This window comes from Rosa chinensis, chromosome 6, assembly GCF_002994745.2.
Source record: "Rosa chinensis cultivar Old Blush chromosome 6, RchiOBHm-V2, whole genome shotgun sequence".
Lineage (NCBI taxonomy): Eukaryota > Viridiplantae > Streptophyta > Magnoliopsida > Rosales > Rosaceae > Rosa > Rosa chinensis.
This window is the reverse complement of record NC_037093.1, coordinates 5,004,927-5,026,199: the sequence shown is the minus strand read 5'-3', so window position 1 is coordinate 5,026,199 and position 21,273 is coordinate 5,004,927. Positions and strand designations below refer to the sequence as shown.

The window sequence follows — 21,273 nt, the reverse complement described above, 5'->3', positions numbered from 1 at the left end:
ACATTACAGTGAGCAACTTCTCTGGAGGTAAGAGTAGGCCAAGAGGTATCCTCCCCCTCGATGTCACAGTGGGAGAAAAGACAAACATGACGGCTTTCTTCGTGGTCGATTCATCTGCTCATTACAATGCATTGCTTGGCCGCGATTGGATTCACCAGAACATGTGTGTACCTTCTTCCCTGCATCAAGTTTTGATCTTCTGGCATGGCGACAAAATTGAGGTCATTCCAGCAGACAATAACCCATTTCAAGCATCCACCAATGTAGTAGAAGCAAGGTTTTATGAAGACGATATTGGTTATTTCATTTTCAGTGGACGAGATAGCAAGGGCCGACCTACTCAAGTTACGGCCCAGAAAATTGTCAACCTAGGGAGTGAGGATGTTTTGCAAGATGCAGAGCGTCCAACCTTGGTTGACCTCTTCAAGGACAATATCAATGTCTAGAGACCCAAGGTCTCTAGAAAGAAAGGCCGCAGTCCGATCTGTTTTAGGACGTTTGCTGGCCTATTGGGCCGACAGGACTACCAAGTCTAACTCGGCCATCAACTTAATGGAATATATTACAGAACAACAGGAAGAAGAACTGCAGTTGGAAGATATCGGCCCAGCCCCGGCCGAATTAGAAGATACTGAAGCCGAAACTCAAGATCCTGTAGACCAAATCAACTTGGGAGATGAAGATAACCCTCGGCTGATCTGTATCAGTAGACTTCTCGATCCAGAACTGCGAGCAGCGATGGAGGCTTTATTACGAGAATATAAGGATTGTTTTGCATGGGAGTACCATGAAATGCCCGGGCTCGATAGAAGCTTAGTAGAACATGTATTACCTCTTAGAGATGATTGTAAACCTTACAAACAAGCTCCTCGGCGATGTTCCGCCGAGGTACAAATTGAAATGAAAGAGGAAATTGAACGATTACTACATGCTAAATTTATTAGACCTGCTAGATATGTGGAATGGGTTTCCAACGCTGTACCTGTAAGAAAGAAAAATGGCAAGATGAGAGTATGCGTTGACTTCAGAAACTTAAATTTAGCAACTCCAAAAGATGAGTATCCTATGCCAATGGCCGATCTCTTAATTGATGGAGCGGCCAAACATGAAATATTATCTTTCATGGATGGTCACGCCGGCTATAATCAAATTTTTGTAGCCGAAGAGGATGTCCATAAAACCGCCTTCAGGTGCCCAGGCTTTGTTGGAACCTTTGAATGGGTAGTGATGCCTTTCGGCTTAAAGAATGCCGGAGCAACTTACCAGAGGGCCATGAATGCCATTTTTCACGATTTAATTGGCAAAACCGTAGAGGTGTACATAGATGACGTGGTTGTTAAATCCAAAACCCGATCAGGACATCTAGCCGATCTTGAACAAACATTCCAACGTATGCGAAAACATAAACTTAAAATGAACCCTAAAAAGTGTGTTTTCGGAGTATCAGCGGGGAATTTTCTTGGTTTTCTCATCCACCAACGAGGAATTGAAGTCGACAAAAATAAAGCTAAAGCCATTATCGACGCACCCGCTCCTTCTAACAAAAAACAGCTACAATCATTCCTTGGTCAGGTTAATTTTCTTAGACGATTCATCTCTAATTTGGCTGGTAAACTACGGCCTTTCTCTTCTCTACTTAAGTTGAAAATTGGAGATGAATACAAGTGGGAGCCAGAGCACCAACAAGCTTTTGACGAACTCAAGAAGTATTTAACACAACCCCCAGTGTTAGTACCTCCACAGAAAGGAAAGCCGTTGAAGCTCTACATAGCGGCCACAGCTGAATCGATTGGGAGCATGTTGGCTCAAGACAATGATCAAGGAAAAGAGCAAGCCATCCATTATTTGAGCAGGATCCTCACACCAGTTGAGATAAGATATTCGCCGATTGAAAAACTATGCCTCGTGCTCTACTTTTCGGCGATTAAATTACGACATTATATGTTACCATCAGTCGTTCATATAATTTCACAAACGGATTTAATTAAATATATGTTGACTCGGCCGATCATCAAAGGCCGAATTGGAAAATGGACAATGGCGCTTTCTGAATTTACTTTCAAATACGTGGCCCAGAAGTCAGTCAAAGGCCAGGCATTGGCTCAATTTCTTGCTGACCACCCTTCTGTTGAAATTGAAGATATGGAGAACGTTGAAATAGATACTGCACAAGTCGGCCAGATGTACCACGAGCCTTGGCTACTATATTTTGATGGCTCAAGCACTAGTGACTCCGCCGGGGCAGGAATAGTGATTGAATCTCCAACCGGCCAAAAGCATCAATATGCCTTCAAACTGGACTTTAACTGCACAAACAACCAGGCTGAATATGAAGCCTTAATAATTGGCCTGGAAGTATTAGAGGAACTTGGAGCAACAAGAGTTAAGGTGTTTGGGGACTCCCTATTAGTCATCAATCAAATGCTCCAGGTTTTTAGATGTTCAAATCTCTCATTGGCCACTTATTATGCCGCCGCACAACAACTGCTTAGTTGTTTTCATGATGTGGAATTTCACCATCTTCCGCGAGAACTCAATCGTGAAGCGAATGAAATGGCTCAAATTGCTTCCGGCGTCAGCATTCCAGTAGGCCAAACTAACAAAATCATCATAATTGAAAGAAAATCGTTGCCATCTTTGGCCGAGAGAGGTATGCCAGCCGATGTCTTTGAGTTAGACGTGCCACTTGGTGATTGGAGATTTCACATAATCCAACACCTTTTGATGAAAACTGATGGCGGTGGGAGCCGAAAAATTAGAATGTTGTCTAGCAAGTTCACAATTAAAAATGGTGAACTGCTAAGGAAAAATCCTGATGATGACCTTCTTCTTCGTTGCCTCGGCTCAGAAGAAGCCCAGTTAGTAATGGCTGAAGTTCATGAGGGTATTTGCGGAGCACACCAGGCTGGGATAAAAATGAGATGGTTAATTAGGAGACATGGCTACTACTGGCCAACTATTCTTAAAAACTGTATTGAGTATGCTCGAGGTTGTGCTCCTTGCCAACTTCACGGGTCCATTCAGAGAGTTCCTGCTTTCCCCATGAATCCAATAGTGAAGCCATGGCCTTTTCGGGGCTGGGCAATGGACATAATTGGCTAAATCTCTCCCCCATCTTCCAAACAGCACAGATGGATACTGGTAGCCACAGACTACTTTACAAAATGGGTTGAAGCCGTTCCATTCACCTCCATAAGTAGTGCCGAAGTGATCAGATTCATTGAACAGCAAATCATTCATCGCTTCGGCATCCCAGAAACTATAACGACTGATCGAGGATCGGTGTTCATAGCAGAAGCCGTCATTGAACGAATGGCCGAGTATAAGATTACAATGCAGCAGTCAACACCCTATTATGCTCAAGCTAATGGACAGGCTGAGGCTACCAACAAGGTCCTCATCCAAATTGTGGAAAAGATGATTCAGGAAAATCCGCGTGATTGGCACAATCTTCTATCAGAAACTTTATGGGCTTATCGGACCTCCAAACGCTCGGCTACAGGGACAACTCCCTTTGCTCTGACTTATGGACATGATGCAATTTTACCAATGGAAATGACAGTCAGATCATTGAGAGTCGCAATGCAAAATAATTTAACAGCTGATGAATATAGTCAGGCAATGTTGCAAGAACTAGAGGATCTTGACCAGGCGCGGTTAGATGCATATGATCGGCTTCAAGCTCAAAAGAAGGTTGTCGCTCGTGCTTACAATAAAAAGACCAAATACAAGAGTTTTGGCGAAGGCGAGTTGGTTTGGAAAGCAGTGTTACCCATCGGCACAAAGGATCCCAGATTTGGAAAATGGTCACCAAATTGGGAGGGTCCGTTTATTATTGACAAAGTTCTTGGAAAAGGAGCATATCAATTGAGAGATAAAGATGGCGAACGACACGCAATGCCCATTAATGGCCAATACCTAAAGAAATATTATCCCACAATGTGGGAAGCGCGAGCTGCTGAATAATGGTGTAACCAAAAGATGGCCACTAGTTTATACTGTATATATGTTTAGGCCATCTTGATTCTGGCCAATGCAATTAAGCCGAAAAGATTATTTTTATCAGATTTCCAGTTTGTTTGCTTGACCATTATACTTCACTTGTATTTACTACTACAAGATATTATCTATCCATGACCCAACGATGTTTATGATAATCTACCGGCAAGCAAATAATTAATTAAGTTTTTCATCGGCCCATAACTTTCAAATGTTTACAAAAACCGGCCAATGGCCGACAAAAAAGCCACATACATCAATCATCATTACTCGGCTAATAAAGCTTTAAGAGCTCCCAAGGTACAACTAGTATCCTGAAGGTCACTCTCAAGTTGCATACACCTAGGCTCGGAATTTTTCAATTCGGCCTCTATTTTTTTCAGTTGTCCTTGGCTTTGGAAACACTGCTTACTCCTTTGAAGGAGCTTTTCCCCCACTTCTTGTCTCTCTTGTTTCAAGGACACCAATTGTCTTTCCAACTCATTTATCTTGCCTTCAAGAGACTCCACAACCCGTTTTTGTTCCATACACCACCCAAACTCGGGAACCAAGGCTTTCTTCATTTGCTCACAAGCCAAGATTTGTTGTCTCCTTTTTTCTATTTCTTGGTATGAACCAGCTACACGGGATATTTGTTGGGTCAACACTTCTAGCTTCTCACCAATGAGAGCTACCTTGGGAGGGGCAAAGTATTTGGCTCCAAGTAACAAATCCATGGCCACTTTCACTTTTGATAGTTGGCCTGTTTCCACAAATTCTTTTAATGGCTGCGCTAAAGTTTCCTTTACCACCTTCAGAGCCCCATCAACTTCCTCCCTTGATGTCAATTTCACGGTTGGTAACTGCGAAATGGCCGAGCAGCATTCTGGTTGGATTAGAGCATCGGCCGAAAATGCCCTCATGAAAGCCTGAAGTTCGGCTTCAAACCCTTGATTACCTTCCTACAATGTCAACCACTAACAATCAGTTCTTTAGCATAATAGAAGGGAAGTAATCACAAAACATGTTTGGTGCATACTTACTAGTTCATTAGCCAACACCAGGTGTTGCTCACTAAGCGACGAGGAGAGAATACTGGCTTGCGTTGAAGTTTGGGTGAGCACAAGTGTCTCTTCCATATTCATTGTCACAACTTCGCTTTCAGCCATTCTTTCAAGAGAAATTATCTCCCCCACGGGTTCGTCACTACTCGGGTGGCCATTTTTATCAATGGTTAGTTCCACGGATTCCTCTGTTTCACTAGGAATGGCATTTTGGACGTTGGCCTTTTGCAAATTCATCATATAAAGTATGTCATATTTATGCTCAAGCCAATAGCCAATTATTCTCTCTGCTGTTGTGTCATACCTTGAATGTCTCTAGGCAACTTCGTTTGGCCACGCACAATTGTTCTTCACTCTCAGAAGATTGCTCGTCTTGTTTTGCCGATTGTTTCACTGGAGGAGATTGAGACGCTGAAGACATGGTAGCACCATCTGTTATTCAAAGGAGACAAAACAGAAATGCCATTAGCCATCGGCCATGATTCCTTACATAATGGCCGACTGGAATTCAAATTGATTTCGGCCTACCTTTGGCCGCCTCAGTGGCCGCACTATGGATGACCTTTCTCTTTGTGCTCCCTTTAGCACACTTCTTCAAAGGCTCTTGGCCACCTACAATCAACAAACCCCAAGTTAATGAACAAACTAACAACATGTGCATAAATGAAAGTACACTTGGGGGGGCAACAACTTACTTATAGTTGGAAATGCTCTAGCAACTTTGCTTGTTATTTTACCACGCCTTACAGCTTTCGACTTCTCTTGTGCCCATGGATTTCCTGCAAAAGCCGATCGCCTAGCCGACACCAACCCATCTTTAAAGCGGCTACCTACTCGTTTCGCCCACCACTCTCTGAACTGAGAGGAACTCTTGCTAGTTGCTACTCTTGTCTTCATGGGAAAGCTCATGTTGTACACAAACGCCTTGTTATTCTGCTCAATGTCGTCCTTATTGGAGAAAACGGCTCGCAATGAACTATATCGGTTTGACGATTCTGGCACCGGAGCCGGTATAGCTTGATAATATCCCAACTGACGACTGACATAGGATGGTGAATATAACTCCACTCCACACTTGAGTGTTTTACCAGACAAGGCACCCCAGAAGAGATCCCTCATACCTATTGCACTCTTCCAAGCTGAACACGCAGTCTCCCATCTCGTCTCACTTTCTGAGGCGTGCTGGCTGATATCCATTGCAAGGTAAGGTGGATACTTCCTACTGAAACAAACGGCAAACTGTTCTGCAGAAAACTCTGGACACTTGAACAACACCTCAAAACACTCTTCTGCCGAATGAGGAAGTAAATCAAGAGGAGCCAATTGTTGTCCAAGAGTAGTGTCAACGGCCAATGCTAAACCCGGCTGTCTGAAAGTGGGAAAGTAAGTGTGCAGCCACAACTGAAAAATCCACAATGGCCCAGACCAATTTGGGTTCAGTCCTTCGGTCACACAATGGTGAAGACATCTGTATAAGTGGGCAAGCACAAATGGACCAAGAGCTAATGGTTGATCGCTCTCTTGTACTTCTTTACTTGCTAATACTTCAGCCAACTTGTAGTACTCCACATTCACTTTTTTAGAAGTTGTGCACACTAAGTACTTACATATCCAAAAGGCAAGAAACGCAGCATGCTCTACATGAGTTACTTCCATTGTCTCCTGCTGGTTTTCCTCTTTCTCTTCTGGACTGCCAATACTATCAAGTGACTTATTTCCCAAGCCGCTGTTAAACACCTCAATCCATGTATTATAATTGGCAACGGCTGGTCTGCCCTTACTTCGATCTCTTAGCTCACCACCAAGATCAATGTCAAACTTTCCTTCTGCAAATACAATGTCCACCACTTGCCCATGTGGCGGCAGGCCTATAATGGCCGCTATATCAATCAAGGTCGGACTAAGTGCACCAAACTGAAGCTCCAGAGAGTTTGTTTGAGAACTCCAAAAACACATAGCGGCAGCCAGCAAGGAGCGGTCACAAGGAATAGTAATGGTGGACAGCTTGATGGCGTCATAGATCCCAAGTCGTTTCCATATTTCCCCAAATCGCTTCTCGACTCGTTCTACCCACGGAATCCAGTTGGCCGTTTCACCAGGCCATTTTCCTGGTTTTGTTCCCCATGCTCCCCATGCTTTTCCTTCACTGAAATAGCTAGAATCATCCACTTCATGCTGGCTCAAAATTTTTTCCACATCAGCCGGTATATCACTCTGGAAACTTGGGCCAAGTTGACGTACCCCACCTTCATTCGGGACTCGTTGTGTTATTCTATTCATGAAGTCCGAGGCATTCTTTTCAGTGGCTTGACTTAGTGCTTCCGCCAATGCAAATGAGCGTTTGGTAATACTTTTTTGCTTGCCTTCATAATTGTCTTCTCCGGTCCCTTTCGAAGCCATTGCTTGGACAACCAAGTCCTACATGATATAGAGCATAATTGGTTAGCACACCATGTTTCTCAAAGTACACCAAGTTTCTAGTTATTCGGTGCTATTCGCCGAAAACCACGAAACTTGGGGGGGCAAAAGCATATTACATGCATATGAGCCAAGACACTCTGGATATAAATATATATATATATATATATATATATATATATATATGGCCAATTGCACATAAAAAAAAAAAAAAAAAAAAAAAAAAAAAAAATTTAAAAAAAAAGAACTGGGAACTTGACAATATGCAGCATACATTAATTGCATATGGGAGGGGCCTCACATAATTGCTGCACATTTTATAATTACAATTGTAATTAATTGACAGCTATTGCATCAAAATAAAGCTGGGACAATTGATTACAATGCAGCATATATTAATTGCATATGGGGGGGCCGTTTGCTAACTAATGTTGCAACAAATAGCTCATATAATTGTTGTTCATTAGTAACTAATGTTGGGGTTTGACTGGGCATCAAAGCCTCAATTGCAAGCTCAGGATTCACGGCCATGAATTGCTCATTGAATTTTTTTATAAAAAAAAGGGTTGGTCAAAAAGGTTCCCTGGTGGGCATTAATGGCCTACTTCACTTTCCTTGGTGCCACCCAACTTCATCTGGTCATATAATTATGAATTAAGTAATGAAAGATAAAGTTGGTTAGTTGAAACAATTGATATAGTGCTGCAATTATTGATCTTGCGAGAAAACAATGAAAACAATTCCCATATAATTGCAGCCATGGTACATCAGACCAAATTTGGGGACTTTCGAGAAGTACTTGGTGACTTCATATAATTGCAGTCATGCACTAGTTCATTGGCATATGCTTTATATGCCTGGGAATTCGAATAGAGAGCAAGAGTATACGGAATATAATTAGATCATAAGAAAATGGCTTCTGGTCATAAGTGAAAGCTCCGTTCATCTTCAAATCTGGGTTTACAATTCAACAAAGAATACCAGTATCATACCTGCAGTTTGTTGGACCTTGCACAGTGGGAAGTCAAAGGGTACCCAGCTTCCAAACAGCTCTAATAGAGGGGATTTGCTCAAAATTAGGAGATGCCCAGCCATGATTTCAACTTTAGAACAATGGAGGAGCTGATTACACCATACATGATTTGAAGTCTACATAGAAGATACTCAATAGATTCATCAGATCTGGGTTTTCTGGGTTTGAATGTCAAGTACCAAATTCAGAATCGTACCTTTTGTGTTGATGATAGCCCATTTTACCTCTTACTCAGTCCATGCCCAGCTCATTTTGTGAAGGATTTTGAGGGATTTTGAGGATGGGAGGTGTGCACTTGATGAGCCCCAGTATAAAGCTTTGTTCATATGTTTTCCAAAAATAGGGAAGAAGAGTCTCGTATGTGGTCGTGAAGAGATGAGAATGGATAAATAAAAGAAAAGTGAAAATCATAGATGGGTCGACCCGTAGAAAAATGGGTGCACAGCCAACCCGAAAGAAAGACAAGTGGAGTAATTGGCTGCCAATTTTTCCTTGTGTTGGCTACCTATTCTTTCAATTGGCTGCCAAGCTTTTGTCTCTACGTTAGCCAATTTGAAATTTTCTTTTGTGTTGGCTAACCCTCTTTCTTTGTTGGCCAACTTGAAATTTTCTTGTGTTGGCTAACCCTCTTTCTTTGTTGGCCAACTTAAAATTTTCTTTTGTGTTGGCTGACTTGAATTTCCTCATGCCTTTGGCCAACTTAAAATTTGAGGCTCTCTCCCTCACTTGAATTTAATGGCCAACTTAAGGTTTTCCATGGGTTGGCCGACAAGAGCAACAAATTGACTCCCTTGATGGCTTACTTGTTGGCCAACTTGAACTTTTTCATGTGTTGGCCAACATGAGCTGCAAATGGGATTCCTTGCGAAATTTTTCGTTTGTTGGCTAATACTTCGCATTTTTCACTTGTTGGCTTCCATGAGCCATTCTCACGCGTCGGCCAACTCTAGTTCTATCAATCGGCCACACTCAAGTAAATTAATTGTTGACCTTCGTTAGCAGATATGCTTATTCGCTCTTCTGTTGGCTGATTTGAAAACTAATAGTCATTGGCTTCCATGTATCTATTAAATTGTTGGCCACCAAACGCTATATTTCCTTGTTGTCCACACCATTAACTTGGTTTGGCTTACTAACGAACAACTCACTTACCTACTCGAATTTCAGTTTCTCAAATTTTTTCGAAGTTGATTAGGGGGCCAAGTTGACTCAAATTTCTCAACCACTTGGCGACATTCGCCGATGCTTAAGAAACTTGGGGGGCAATGTTTGTACCCACATTTGCATGGCCACTCGGACGTAGCTAATGTGCATATAGTTATTGAGTGATTTCTAATTACAATGAGCCGCTCTACAAGTAAATTGGGCCGATTGCCAGAAATGTTGGCCGATGAATAATTGGACAATTCATCTGATCTAAGACAAGTCACATAAAAAATAGGCCGATAGAGGGTTTCGAAAGTTTGGCCTTTGGTTATCGGCCGGCCCGTAGTCATTGGTTTATTGTCTAAAAGCCCATTGGCCAATACTCTAATTGGTTTCCAATCCGAACTCAACTTAGAAGGATAATGGCCGATTGTCAGAGAGGCCAATAAGCGATAAAGATGAAATTTGATCAAGTAGTATTTCAGTCGGCTTGAAATTCATGTCAGCCGGTAAGGAGAATTCAATCCAAGATAGCCTACTTCAAGATTAATTGCAGCCGTTGATGACGTCCATCAAAGCCAATCCGGATAGAGTCCAGCGTCAAGTCAGCCGACGATAAGTATTGAAGCCGAATCAAGATAGAGTCACTGAGGCAAGAAGAGGCCGAATTCCACTCAACTTCAAAGAGTCAAGAGATCAGTTCAAGTCATAAAGCAGCCGATATAAATAGAAGCATCGACGGAAGACAAAAACACACAACTCCAGAAACTCAAGCCATCAAGCTTTTCTTATTTCGTTTTACCTTTTGCTTAGGTAGAATTTCCGTCTGTTACTTTAGTTTATTTGCTCTGCTAGTTACAATCTCAGTTACTTTATCTTTCTTGTAGCCTAGTATCGATTTTGAATTGTTCTCTTTGTTTTCCTTCAAACAACAGTTAATAATTTGCAGCCATTCTAGTTTTCAGTTTCGTTGCTATTATCTTTTATTTGCTCCTTATTGTCTTTATGCTTTACTTGTTTAATCGTGTTATTCATAGTATCTATTAATCTTATATTTACTCATACTCCCACAACCACACCTAACTCACCCGACCTTCAGCCATCAAGTCCTTAATCTAGAGGCATCGAACCGCAGCCGAGAATAAGTTCCTTCCTCGGCTAACGATTGCTTGATAAGTCAGATCTACATCCACTACACCTACAGTTGCACACTTGGCCTTCTGGCCGTGTGCTGGCACGCTCCGCATCTATTCATCAAGAAGGACATTTGTTCCTTGATCCCTCGGCTGTATAGGCCGAGGTGATTTTCAGAGGCAACACTAATTAAAGGGTAAATGTAAGAGTATTACCATCAGATATTTCCTGAACAATAATAGGAAGAACAATGCCCGAATAAGAATCTCCGGCAACATAGAGTGCATTTTCAAGGAACTTGGGGTGATCCATAAGCCACTGCACCACAACATTGAAACATAAAAATGTAGCTAAGAAGCAAGAACAACCACCATTCAATCACGAAATTTCTTGAAGCCATTTTAAATCACTAGAAATATGGGAATGCAATAACTCACCTTTCTGAGAAATTCATAAGTCTCTGCAGCTGATAATGTGTCACTCATATTGCTGTATCCTTCCCAAGTTTTTGCATATGAGTAACCAGTGCCCACAGGTGCATCTAAGAATATAATGTTGGCGACCTGAAAGTTTTCGGTTGTTGAGTTCTGAATGTTAAGTTCCGAGTTCATAAAGACTATATTTTTATCACAGACAATAACACACACAGTTGGAGGGCAATAGAAAGTCTGCACCTTTGTCCATGAGTATGGGTTCAACTTCAACTGTGGCTTGTTGCCAATGGAATTTGCAGGGTCAAATGATAGTGGACCTGCAATAGTGTTCAGCACACATCAATAGGTTGATTGTTGAAGAAAACAATGGTAATCCATTGAGGGTAATTTATCGGTCTGAAAGTGATACAAAAGAAACAGGGTACTTGGGCTTTAGGGATTTCAAGGCAATGAGGAAATGTAAAAAGAATGCAAGGGTACCGTACCATTTAACTTGGGGCCATAATGACTTCTCGAATTGTGATACATAGAGGTAATGTTGGGTCAAACTGAGATATATGAATCAAGGGAAAAGGGCTGCATATAAGACCATTTCTGGTAGGGATGTTAAAAATTTGTCGAGTTTGAATTTGACAATTTTGGTGGAAATTATCTTTTTTTTAATTTTGCACTACAACTAATATGCCAAGATATTGTGCCTGTGTCAAAATTGACATTTGGAGATGTATCATGGGTTAAATCTTAACGACTTAAAGTTGAGAGCTCTAGCTATTTTTTCATTATTTCACCCCTGATGGGGGTGCGAACACATGACCTCTCAAATAGGAAGTCATCGTCTTACCATTCCACCAACACACGCATCCATTTTGTATTTTCTATTCTGTCACTAACATTATTATATTTTTCTTTTTTACCTTTATTGCCGGTCTTCCATTATATCATTTCCCGTTATTGGACCTTTGTAAGTGTTATTGTGGCATAATAACACATTCATCTATGAACTTTTCAATTGAATCCTTCCTTGACTTATAGTATTGGGTTTTGTGCTTGTATCTTGTAAAGGGGTCATTTTAAGTTTTAAGAGTTCATTTTTTTGAGATTACAACATTAATATTTAAAATTTAAATAGAAATTTAAAACAACGTAGTTTTAGACATAAGCATAAGATCGACACTAAAAGGAAATTCATACTATATGAAATTATGAACAATTATACACTTCAATTACATATTTAGTGAAATGTACAGCTCTTGTATATATACTTCAAGTATGAATAATTGTGTTAAACAATGAATTTATATTTTGTTTCTTTTCATAATAAAAAAACGTGAATATTCTGACTATAAGAGAAAAAAAAACTCTCAGACTAATAATTCTCTATATTATATCCTTTGGAAATGTTTATCACATGGTAGAACACTAGAATTTGAGCCCGCGCGTTCCTGCGGGTTAGGGAATGCTCAATAATGGGGGCTGTTCTCCTAAATTCGTAACAGACCAAGTACTTTGATATGATCTCCCTAGGTACTTTCGTCTCTACGACTTCTGCAACCATGTTAGCAATTTCAATCTTTCAATCTTTCATGGAAGACCAAATTCAAGCATAAAATTCCACTGTTTATCCTGGAATATGTTTGCCAAAAAAAAAAAAACAGTAATCATACATATGCAAGTAATGTTTGTAAAGTTTCTGTATCTGCGCTACACAATCAAAAAGCAGTCATGTTTTCTCATTCTACAGCTAATAAAGAGTCCAAAGGCTTTCTCTCCTATGCAGCTAAAGCTGAAGATGAAAAAAATGTCACCAACATTGGAGCAATCATTGATGTTAATTCCCGGCAAAGAACAGAAGCTGCTATGGAAATTGCAGCAGAAAACTTCAACAAACAGTCAGACACTCATGAACTAATCCATCATTTTCAAGATTCTAGCTGTGACCCTTTTCTTGCTGCTTATGTGGTATAGTTTAACATACATGCTTCATGAACATGACAAAGCATTTTGAAAGCCAACTAAGCTCAATAAGTGTGGAGAGGAAAGGTCTTACCTTTTCTGGGAGCTGGGTATTACGCAAGAACTGTAGTACATGCTTTCTAAACTTTCACATACCCTAAACCCTCAACTGTAGTTGCTGGACTTTCTTCAAAAACCAAGTGAAATGTCAAAGCTCCATACAGTTCAGAGCAACCAAACCCGAACTCTTTTCTTTATTTTGTCAACTTCTTCCATATGCAGAACCTCCAAATTCACATCAAATCAGGCCAAAAACCTAAAGCACAAACTATACAAAAATCAGATCCCACATATCAGAATTAGAGACACTAAACACCCAGGGAAACAGATCTGTAAGTGTTTTGAGACGCACGATTTGTGTCATAGATTTCCACACCTGTATCCAATTAACTCGAATTTGTAGCACTTAATTGAAACAAACATGAAACCGATAACGATTTACATGGAAGAAGAGAGAAAAATATCCAGAAACTCATCCACACAACAGAGCAAGTTAATTACCATTTTGAAGCAACATTCACAATCAGAAGAACTTGCCACAGTGCTCACTTAGGTTTACATCATTTCCATGAATATCTTGCAATCAAGTCCATCGGTATACAAATTAATTCAGTTCAATCACAAACTACATTGCAAAACATGTGCAGAAGTATTTCGCAGTGCACATTTAAGATGTCATGAACCAAAAGTGAAACCCAGAAAATTGAGACAAAAAAGTCAAATTCTTTCTACACCCAAAAGCCTACTCGCCCAAAATCACCACCACTAAAGAAACAGTGAAGGAACTATTTATAAACCCTGTTCTTTTTCCTTTTTTTGGTTGCAAATTCAAGCACTCAATAATCCCAAAAAAAAAAAAAACAAAAACAAAACAAAACCCAAAAGTCTAAAACAACAACAGAATGAGAACAGTAGTTACCTTTAGAAGTGCTAAAAATCTCCAAATTCACGTACATCAAATCAAGCCAAAAACCTAAAGCACAAACTATACAAAAATCAGATCCCACCTATCAACAATATAATCAAATAAGATTCAAGTAAAAAAAAAAAAAAACAGAAACCAACAATTCCATTAGTAACAGAGAGGAAAAAAGCAATTGCCAATACATCAATTCCATTCCTAAGCATAGGACCTAGAAGAATATAGGAAAGTAGGACCATTAATATTTTTGCTTTTTCTGCATGATCCCACAGTACTACCCAGTTATGCACCCAACTAAGGTAAGAGTTTTGGTTTACAGCTAAAAGCAACACATGAACTCTAGAGCTAAATCTAGATAGAGATAGCCTAACACATTCTGGGGTATGTGTTTTTAAAAAAATTTCAGTGAAGCCCTATAGAGAATCGAACCATCATCTGATATATGTGCGGTACTTGCATTCCCATTTCAACTTGAGCCTCACAGTATGGAAAATCAGGAGATGCACTTGATAGGCTTCCTATTTGTTTGTAGGTAATGCTCTATTTCCCGAATAGATGGCAACAAAATTAATATAGTAGTCAAGAATAGCATTTCCAGGTACATTGCAGTCACCTATAAGAGAAAATTACATACATCAGTGTCTCAATAGTTATCATGATAACTGATGGCGCATGAACTCATTTTCTCCTCACTCTCTGGTGAAAAATTTTAAAGTTCTATATTGTAAGCAAGCATGCCAATAAATCATTACGATCCCATCAAGTTTACATCGACGTAAGGATTGATTGAACTTGATCAGTTGATCAAGTCAAGTTCATAACAATGACATTTTGATGGAAAAAGTTGATGGTAGGGTTCTAATTGTCCTGATTAGTATCTTTGAACATCTTTTAGGGCCTTCGCACTTTAAGATAATTTGGTAGATGACAATAGTTTAAGATACCATGGCTCCATGACCAAAAAACTAAAGAACCAATGGAGTTTCACAGATTTTAGAACTTCACCTGCAAAGTATCCGACAGGTTCTGGCCCATATGATAAATTTGAAGGAATGTGAAGCTTCCGTTTCCCCCCCCCCCATGCAATATTTGTTGGGTAAGAACTTGTTTTTTTTTTCTTTTTATGCAAATGAGAATTAAAAATAAACAAATAAACAGATAATCAACTTACAACCTTACCTACTTGCATTGGAGGCACACGTTCACCCCCAAAAATTCCTTGATCCAATCCCAAAATGACCTGGACTCCATAACATATATGAGACAATGGGGAGAACTCTTTTGATTAGCAAGTGCTTATGATTCTTTTCTGAATAGATACAAAATCCCATACAGATAACTCTACAAAATCCACACTTAATTTAATTAAAATACTTGAAAGGTAAAGATTGATTTGGGATATCGTCAGACATGGAGAAATCAAACCCATAGAGCAATCTAACCAAAACCCTGTTTCATATACCATCTTTCAAGCATAAAAAGAGTTCCTCAACAACATATAATCTCACACCAGCAGACCAGCTCATATCAATTTTCCACTCTACTCTCGGGCTATGGCTTTAAAATTGTACTAAAAAGTTCAAAGGTTACAACTTCAAAGAAATTCATCCTCTAGAGAACTCAGGAAAAAAAACCTTATCAAAAAATTTCTAAAAATTTAAAGTTGAGCATGATTTCAAAAATTGCTTAACATGTATTCTCTTCCATTTACCTTGATTTACAAATTCAACCTTCTCCTTCTCCTCAGACCTTGCAGACCAAATTCTTACAACAGTAGCATGTGAAACCTGTATACAAAACCAATCACAGTTTAACCAATGTTCTAAAAAACGGCCTAGGCGGCCGGCTAGGCGGCGGCAAGGAACCGCTCCAATTTTGGCCTAGGCGTTTCCCTTAGGCGCTGGGCTACTAGGCGGCCGCCTAGGCGGGCTAGGCGGGGACTAGGCGGGCTAGGCGGGGACTAGGCGGGCTAGGCGGGGACTAGGCGGGCTAGGCGGTGGTGCTAGGCGGGGACTAGGCGGTTCTAGGCGGAGCCTAGGCGGTCGTAAACCCTAATTTATTCTATATTTTGACTATTTTTATATTTATAATTAATTTTTAGACTTTAAATATTGTTATTTATATTATTATATGTCATTAAAATAATTAAAAAAATAAAAAACAAAAAACGCCTAGTCCCCGCCTAGGCCCCTAGGCGCTAGTCCCTGGGTCACCGGCCGACTAGCGCCAAGCGTTTTTTAGAACCTTGAGTTTAACATTAAATAGGAACAATTTACAATTACAATAGACAAAATTGAGAGAGGAAAACTAAGGAACCTTGAACGTAGAAGCAATCTATGTCTCCAAGCATAAACAATAACTCTGGAATTGGATGTTTGAAGCCACACCAGAAACAGCAGCTCTCCTGCCTTTCTCAACACACCTCGATCCACCTCAAGGTTAAGCCAAACCCAGGTTAATTGAAAACTACTTAGACTGGTTCTTGAACAGGAAAAACCCAAAACAGTGATGTATAATGATGGAAAAATTGAGAGACCAACAAAAAAGTAAATCAAACAAATTCGAACCCATCGTAGAATACTTGGGATGATCAGTTCACTCAATTTCTGTTCGAATCAACCATCAACTTCTTCCTGTCTCCCTCTTCTTTCAGTCTCAAACTCTCTCTGTGCGAAGCGAAGAACAAAGACACGAAAGCTTTGAAATGATAAACAGGTGTCGGGCAAGAGATGAAGCAGGGACAACATCGTCTTTTCAGCCATAGCCGGCTCAGCTCAAGCCGGCACTGTTCATAAGCCAATGAACAGTGCGTTGAGAATTAGTATATTGTGTTAAAATTAAATACGTACCTATATTTTCATAGACAAGAGCAGAAAACCCAGAACAACCAGGACCACCAGTGAGCCAAAGCACAAGAGGGTCATACTCAGGACTACCCTCAGATTCAATGAAGTAATAGAATAGCTGCACATCATCCAAGTCACCTACTCCAACGTACCTAAATATGCAAGTAAACTTCCAATCAATCTCCTTGGTCAAGTTAGAATAAATGTACTAACAAACTCACAGTACAGAGGAAGATATATATAATTATTTAGATAAAGAGTATAAGATCGATGACAGTAGAAGAAATTAATACCAACCCAGTTTCGAGTTTGAAGGGGAGGTCACCGGAGAAGCCTGGTAGCGTCTTGATGATGGAAGTTGATGAAACAACGTTAAAAAGAACCACCAGAACGAGTACTTGTTGCAACATGGTGATGTTCATGATGTACCTCATCTCAGAATCCTTCATTTATATATGGCAACTGACACAATGATTGCCTTGTTATATTGCTATTAAGTGACTGTACGTGTGGTCAAATAGGTATTATGTAGAACATTAGGTGAAATCTCGTGATGATCTCGCTCAAATCTCGGTATGTAAACGTATTCAGTCGTCCTTTTTCTTTTGTTGCTGAAGACTTAGTTGTACCTGTTATCCTTGCTATTTAATTATATATACAGTAGTTCAGATTATTGTGGCCATCTTTGATATATTTCAATCGCTTTCTCTGGCTAATACCTACCAGTCTATTACATACTGAAATTGAATTTTGCTCATGATTGTGACACAATCTCTGAAAAAAACATATATCAGCTAAATAACTCGCGTGGCAAAAGTTTGGTACTTGTCAACATTAACAGGTTTACCATAGTAGTGTGTCTTAATTAGCACGCTGGTATTGTTTGGGTTCAAAGTAAGTAATATTCCCTCTATACTCGAAAACATTGTATGACTTTTGAGGAAAGGATATACAAATCAGAGTATCCAACTATAGAGTTAGTCAAAATGATGAGGATGTCAACATAAGAGCAAAAACAAAATCACTCAAACCAACTCTCAAAATCTTATTTGCATGATTTTCATCTTGCCCCTTCCATGATGTTTAATTAACTGATTTTTCGAGTTTTACCGACTTGTGAGAATTAGCTACTTTGATTACCTCCATCACGTGAATAGCATGAGCAGTTTTATCATGATTCAAGATTTCAAGTAAAGGCAGATATGCTATGGGCTTACCGAAGATTTTACATTTAGTACTAAGATCAAGCTCTTTCTCCAACAGTAGGAATTACTTTTTAGTTAAATTTAGCTAAAGATGTGAAATATAGCTATTGATTTAACAATGTCGCTCCAGCAGTAGTAGCTATTTGTAAATAATATACTAAATTTTATCAAATTATAAACTGACATGTGGACAAAAGATGAGAGAGAAATATAACTTTTGTTTTAGCTATGCAAGATTCTCTAGCTAAATATAGCTAGCCATTTTAGCTAAAGCTAAATTTAACTTGGGTATAGCTAGCCTGTTGGAGTTGATTTTTGCTTTAAAAATAGTTATGTAAAGCTAAAAATTGAATTTAGCTAGTTTGTTGGAGATGTTTTTTCCTACTTTAAACTTCTAAGTTCTAGACTCAAAAATGAGAGCAAACTGTTTTTCACTTCTCCGACAGAGGCAAACCCTAGATCACAGGTTTAGCTCGTCGATCTCCTTGGCTTGCACAGAGGCCAATCTTTCTTGTGTTGCCTGTTCTGCGTTCTCCTTGAGTTTGTGGCTCTCTTCCCTTCAACCCATAGGTTGTTGCACCCGATTCTCCTTAGCTTGTCGATCGGGATCACTCGGTGTCGCTAGGAAAGTGCATTTTCCAGGAAATAGATCTCCAGTAGATTATCGACGGACGGTGTCTTTCTTCGTCAATAACCTTCGCATCTAGGATCCCGGTGCAGGTCTTTTATGGCAGAGGAGGATAAGGAGGTTCCATGGTCTTTGAGGCGTTGGGAGTGCCAACGAGTTGTTAGGGTGCGTGGTCGCCTTTTTTGGGCGAGGGACGGCGGCCGAGCGATCGAGGCTTCTCAGACGTGGAGGCGTCCTGTTTCAGGGCTTGCTTCGACGTAGAGACGTCCTGTTTCAGGACTTGCATTTCTGCTTCCTTCTTTTCCAGCATGCGCCAGTGGCGTAACCCGAACAGGGTTTGCTCACTTTGCTACAATCCAGGGCTAGGTATGGCGGCAGTTGGTCTGTGGTCACAGAAGGAGTGGTGGTCTGAGTGCCCAGATTATTCCTATATGGGCCTGGTTTTGGTTTCTGTTGGGTCTGGTGTGGGTTGTGGTCTTTAGACCCACTATATCGAAGTGGGATCCTATGATTTTGCAACTTCGTAGTCACTCACTCACTCTCTGTACACACATGTTTATTACAGGCTTATAGCAAGTGAAGGTCTTGCATACGGCAGCCGAAGAATTAGTGACAAGGGGTATTTTGGGTATTTCACTTTTAAAAAGCAGGGACAATTTTGAAATAAGGATAAAGCTTGTTGAGTTTTGATTGGTCAGCCGCACCGCCGCGTGGTACGGCTGACATACGTAAGAGTTTTCCATATAGCAATATAGACTGACGTTCTTTCCTAAAAAAAAAAAATAAAAAAAAAAAATCTCTGTACTTTCCTTAAAACAATTTTATTTCACCCTTCAAATTTTTGTTAGGGTGTGGCTAATGCCACCCTACTAACCACTTTGTTCACCCTACATGCTCTTATCACCCTACATATGCTTTTTTAATTTCAACTTTACTTTGTTCACCCATTGCAGTACCCAAAATATCATTTTCTAATACTATTTTGTTCACCCTACATTCTCTTCTCACCCTATATATATATATATATATATATATATATATAGGACACTTCCACTAAAGGATTCATTTTTTTGGTCTTTTTTAGGGATAGGGCATTAGACCAACTTTTCGATCACATTTCGTCATCTCAACCGTTGGTCAAATGTAGAAATGATCTACACATTAGGACCTAAAAATTGAACAGTTGAGATGCAAAAATATGATCAAAAAATTGGTCAAATGCATTATTCCTAGAAAAGATTAAAAAAAAATATTTAAAAAAAGGGATCCCAGGCCTTGTGTGTGTGTGTGTGTGTGTATTTTAATTGCAAGTTTACTTTGTTCACCCCTTTTGTTGTACCTAAAATATCTTTTTTTCAAGCAATTAAGAGAAATTTAAGATGAAGGGAAGAAGGGGTCTACAAGTGTATACTTGATGTTGGTACTAGAGCAAAATATCTAAACTTGATTTTGAATGTACAAAGTTTACCCTCCTCGTTTTTGTCATAGTAGTTCAAGCAGGAGAAGAGATTAAAAAGTTGGCCGGAGAGGCGGCCTCAAGGTAATCTTGTTTTCAAGTTTTGACTACAAAGGAACAAGAAGGAATAACCTGGAGAAGTTTAGAATGATGGTGCTTGATTGAATTACCCAATGAACATCAATCTGCATTCAGTTTATAGGTTCTTTGCAGTATAAATGGTTCACTACTGATGGATTGAAACATATGGGATATGATTAGACCTATTTTCTTTTCTCTTCTGGAAATTATGATTGGTCACTGCATTATAAAAAAACAAATGAGTTACCATTCAATTGCTTAATTGCATTAATAAGTTTTTTTTTTTTTTTTTTGAAACAGAGGACGACAAACTTTATTGATGAATTAACTTGTACATGAAGTAGAAAAAAAATCCATCAAGTTCTGGAGGGACATGCCCACTCCATGAAATTTGTGCACCCAACAACAAAGCATACTTAGCCACCTTATGTGCTAGTTTATTCGATTTCCTATAAACATGAGAAAAGAATGATCCTGCTAGAGAAGATAATAAAGAAGAGATATCATCAATAATTCTGCCAAAATCTGAAGTATCCTCACCTTCAGCGCAAATAGCTTGCACCACTTGTAGACAATCAGCCTCAAACATGACTCGCCCCAAATTGTTATCCACTACTACCTTGCATGAAGCCAAGGCCTCAACTACCATAGGAGAAGCAACATCAGTACAAGTCCCACAAGCACCAGCCACCACTGTGCCATCAGAATCCCTGATTACCACACCCAAACCCCCAGACCGGGTGGTCATGTCAAATGCCCCATCTATATTGGCCTTAAGCCAACCAGTTGAAGGAGGACACCAAGGCTTAACTTGGCGCCCTAGTTTGACTTTTTCATGAATCCTTGCAGCCTTGAAAGAGTGAAATAAAGTAACAACTTGGAAGTAAACTTGATGTGTAGAGCGGAACTTACCAG

The 21,273-nt window shown here is 39.8% G+C and overlaps 2 protein-coding genes and 1 long non-coding RNA gene across 9 annotated transcripts; all 3 read right to left on the bottom strand.

Annotated features, from left to right (window-relative positions):
• Positions 1–4,147: 4,147 nt before the first annotated feature.
• On the bottom strand, positions 4,148–8,851 carry LOC112172073. 3 transcript variants are annotated; one of them, XM_024309246.2, is made up of 7 exons: positions 8,690–8,851; positions 8,453–8,609; positions 5,738–7,460; positions 5,571–5,654; positions 5,347–5,474; positions 5,022–5,264; positions 4,148–4,940 (listed from the first exon to the last, which is right to left on the bottom strand). In XM_024309246.2, exons 3-7 carry the CDS (start codon positions 7,440–7,442, stop codon positions 4,266–4,268), a joined length of 2,835 nt encoding a protein of 944 aa, XP_024165014.1. In that variant the 5' UTR covers positions 7,443–7,460; positions 8,453–8,609; positions 8,690–8,851; the 3' UTR covers positions 4,148–4,265. The 3 variants fall into 3 exon arrangements, with proteins under 3 accessions (XP_024165014.1, XP_024165012.1, XP_024165013.1); XM_024309244.2 differs by having other exon boundaries at positions 5,022–5,267; positions 8,690–8,850; XM_024309245.2 differs by having other exon boundaries at positions 5,022–5,267; positions 8,453–8,851.
• Positions 8,852–10,962: 2,111 nt separating this feature from the next.
• On the bottom strand, positions 10,963–17,463 carry LOC112169708 (serine carboxypeptidase-like 10). The gene is made up of 5 exons (XM_024306755.2): positions 17,286–17,463; positions 16,992–17,140; positions 11,448–11,524; positions 11,211–11,336; positions 10,963–11,091 (listed from the first exon to the last, which is right to left on the bottom strand). The coding sequence occupies exons 1-5, from the start codon at positions 17,435–17,437 to the stop codon at positions 10,963–10,965; spliced, it is 633 nt and encodes a 210-aa protein (XP_024162523.1). The 5' UTR covers positions 17,438–17,463.
• Positions 12,463–16,985, bottom strand: LOC112169709. 5 transcript variants are annotated; one of them, XR_005801761.1, is made up of 8 exons: positions 16,459–16,985; positions 15,854–15,929; positions 15,322–15,382; positions 14,572–14,755; positions 14,140–14,193; positions 13,722–13,796; positions 13,255–13,476; positions 12,463–12,830 (listed from the first exon to the last, which is right to left on the bottom strand). It is a non-coding gene; the product is annotated as an uncharacterized LOC112169709 (long non-coding RNA). The 5 variants fall into 5 exon arrangements; XR_005801760.1 differs by having other exon boundaries at positions 14,140–14,755; XR_002924848.2 differs by lacking the exon at positions 13,722–13,796.
• Positions 17,464–21,273: the final 3,810 nt, after the last annotated feature.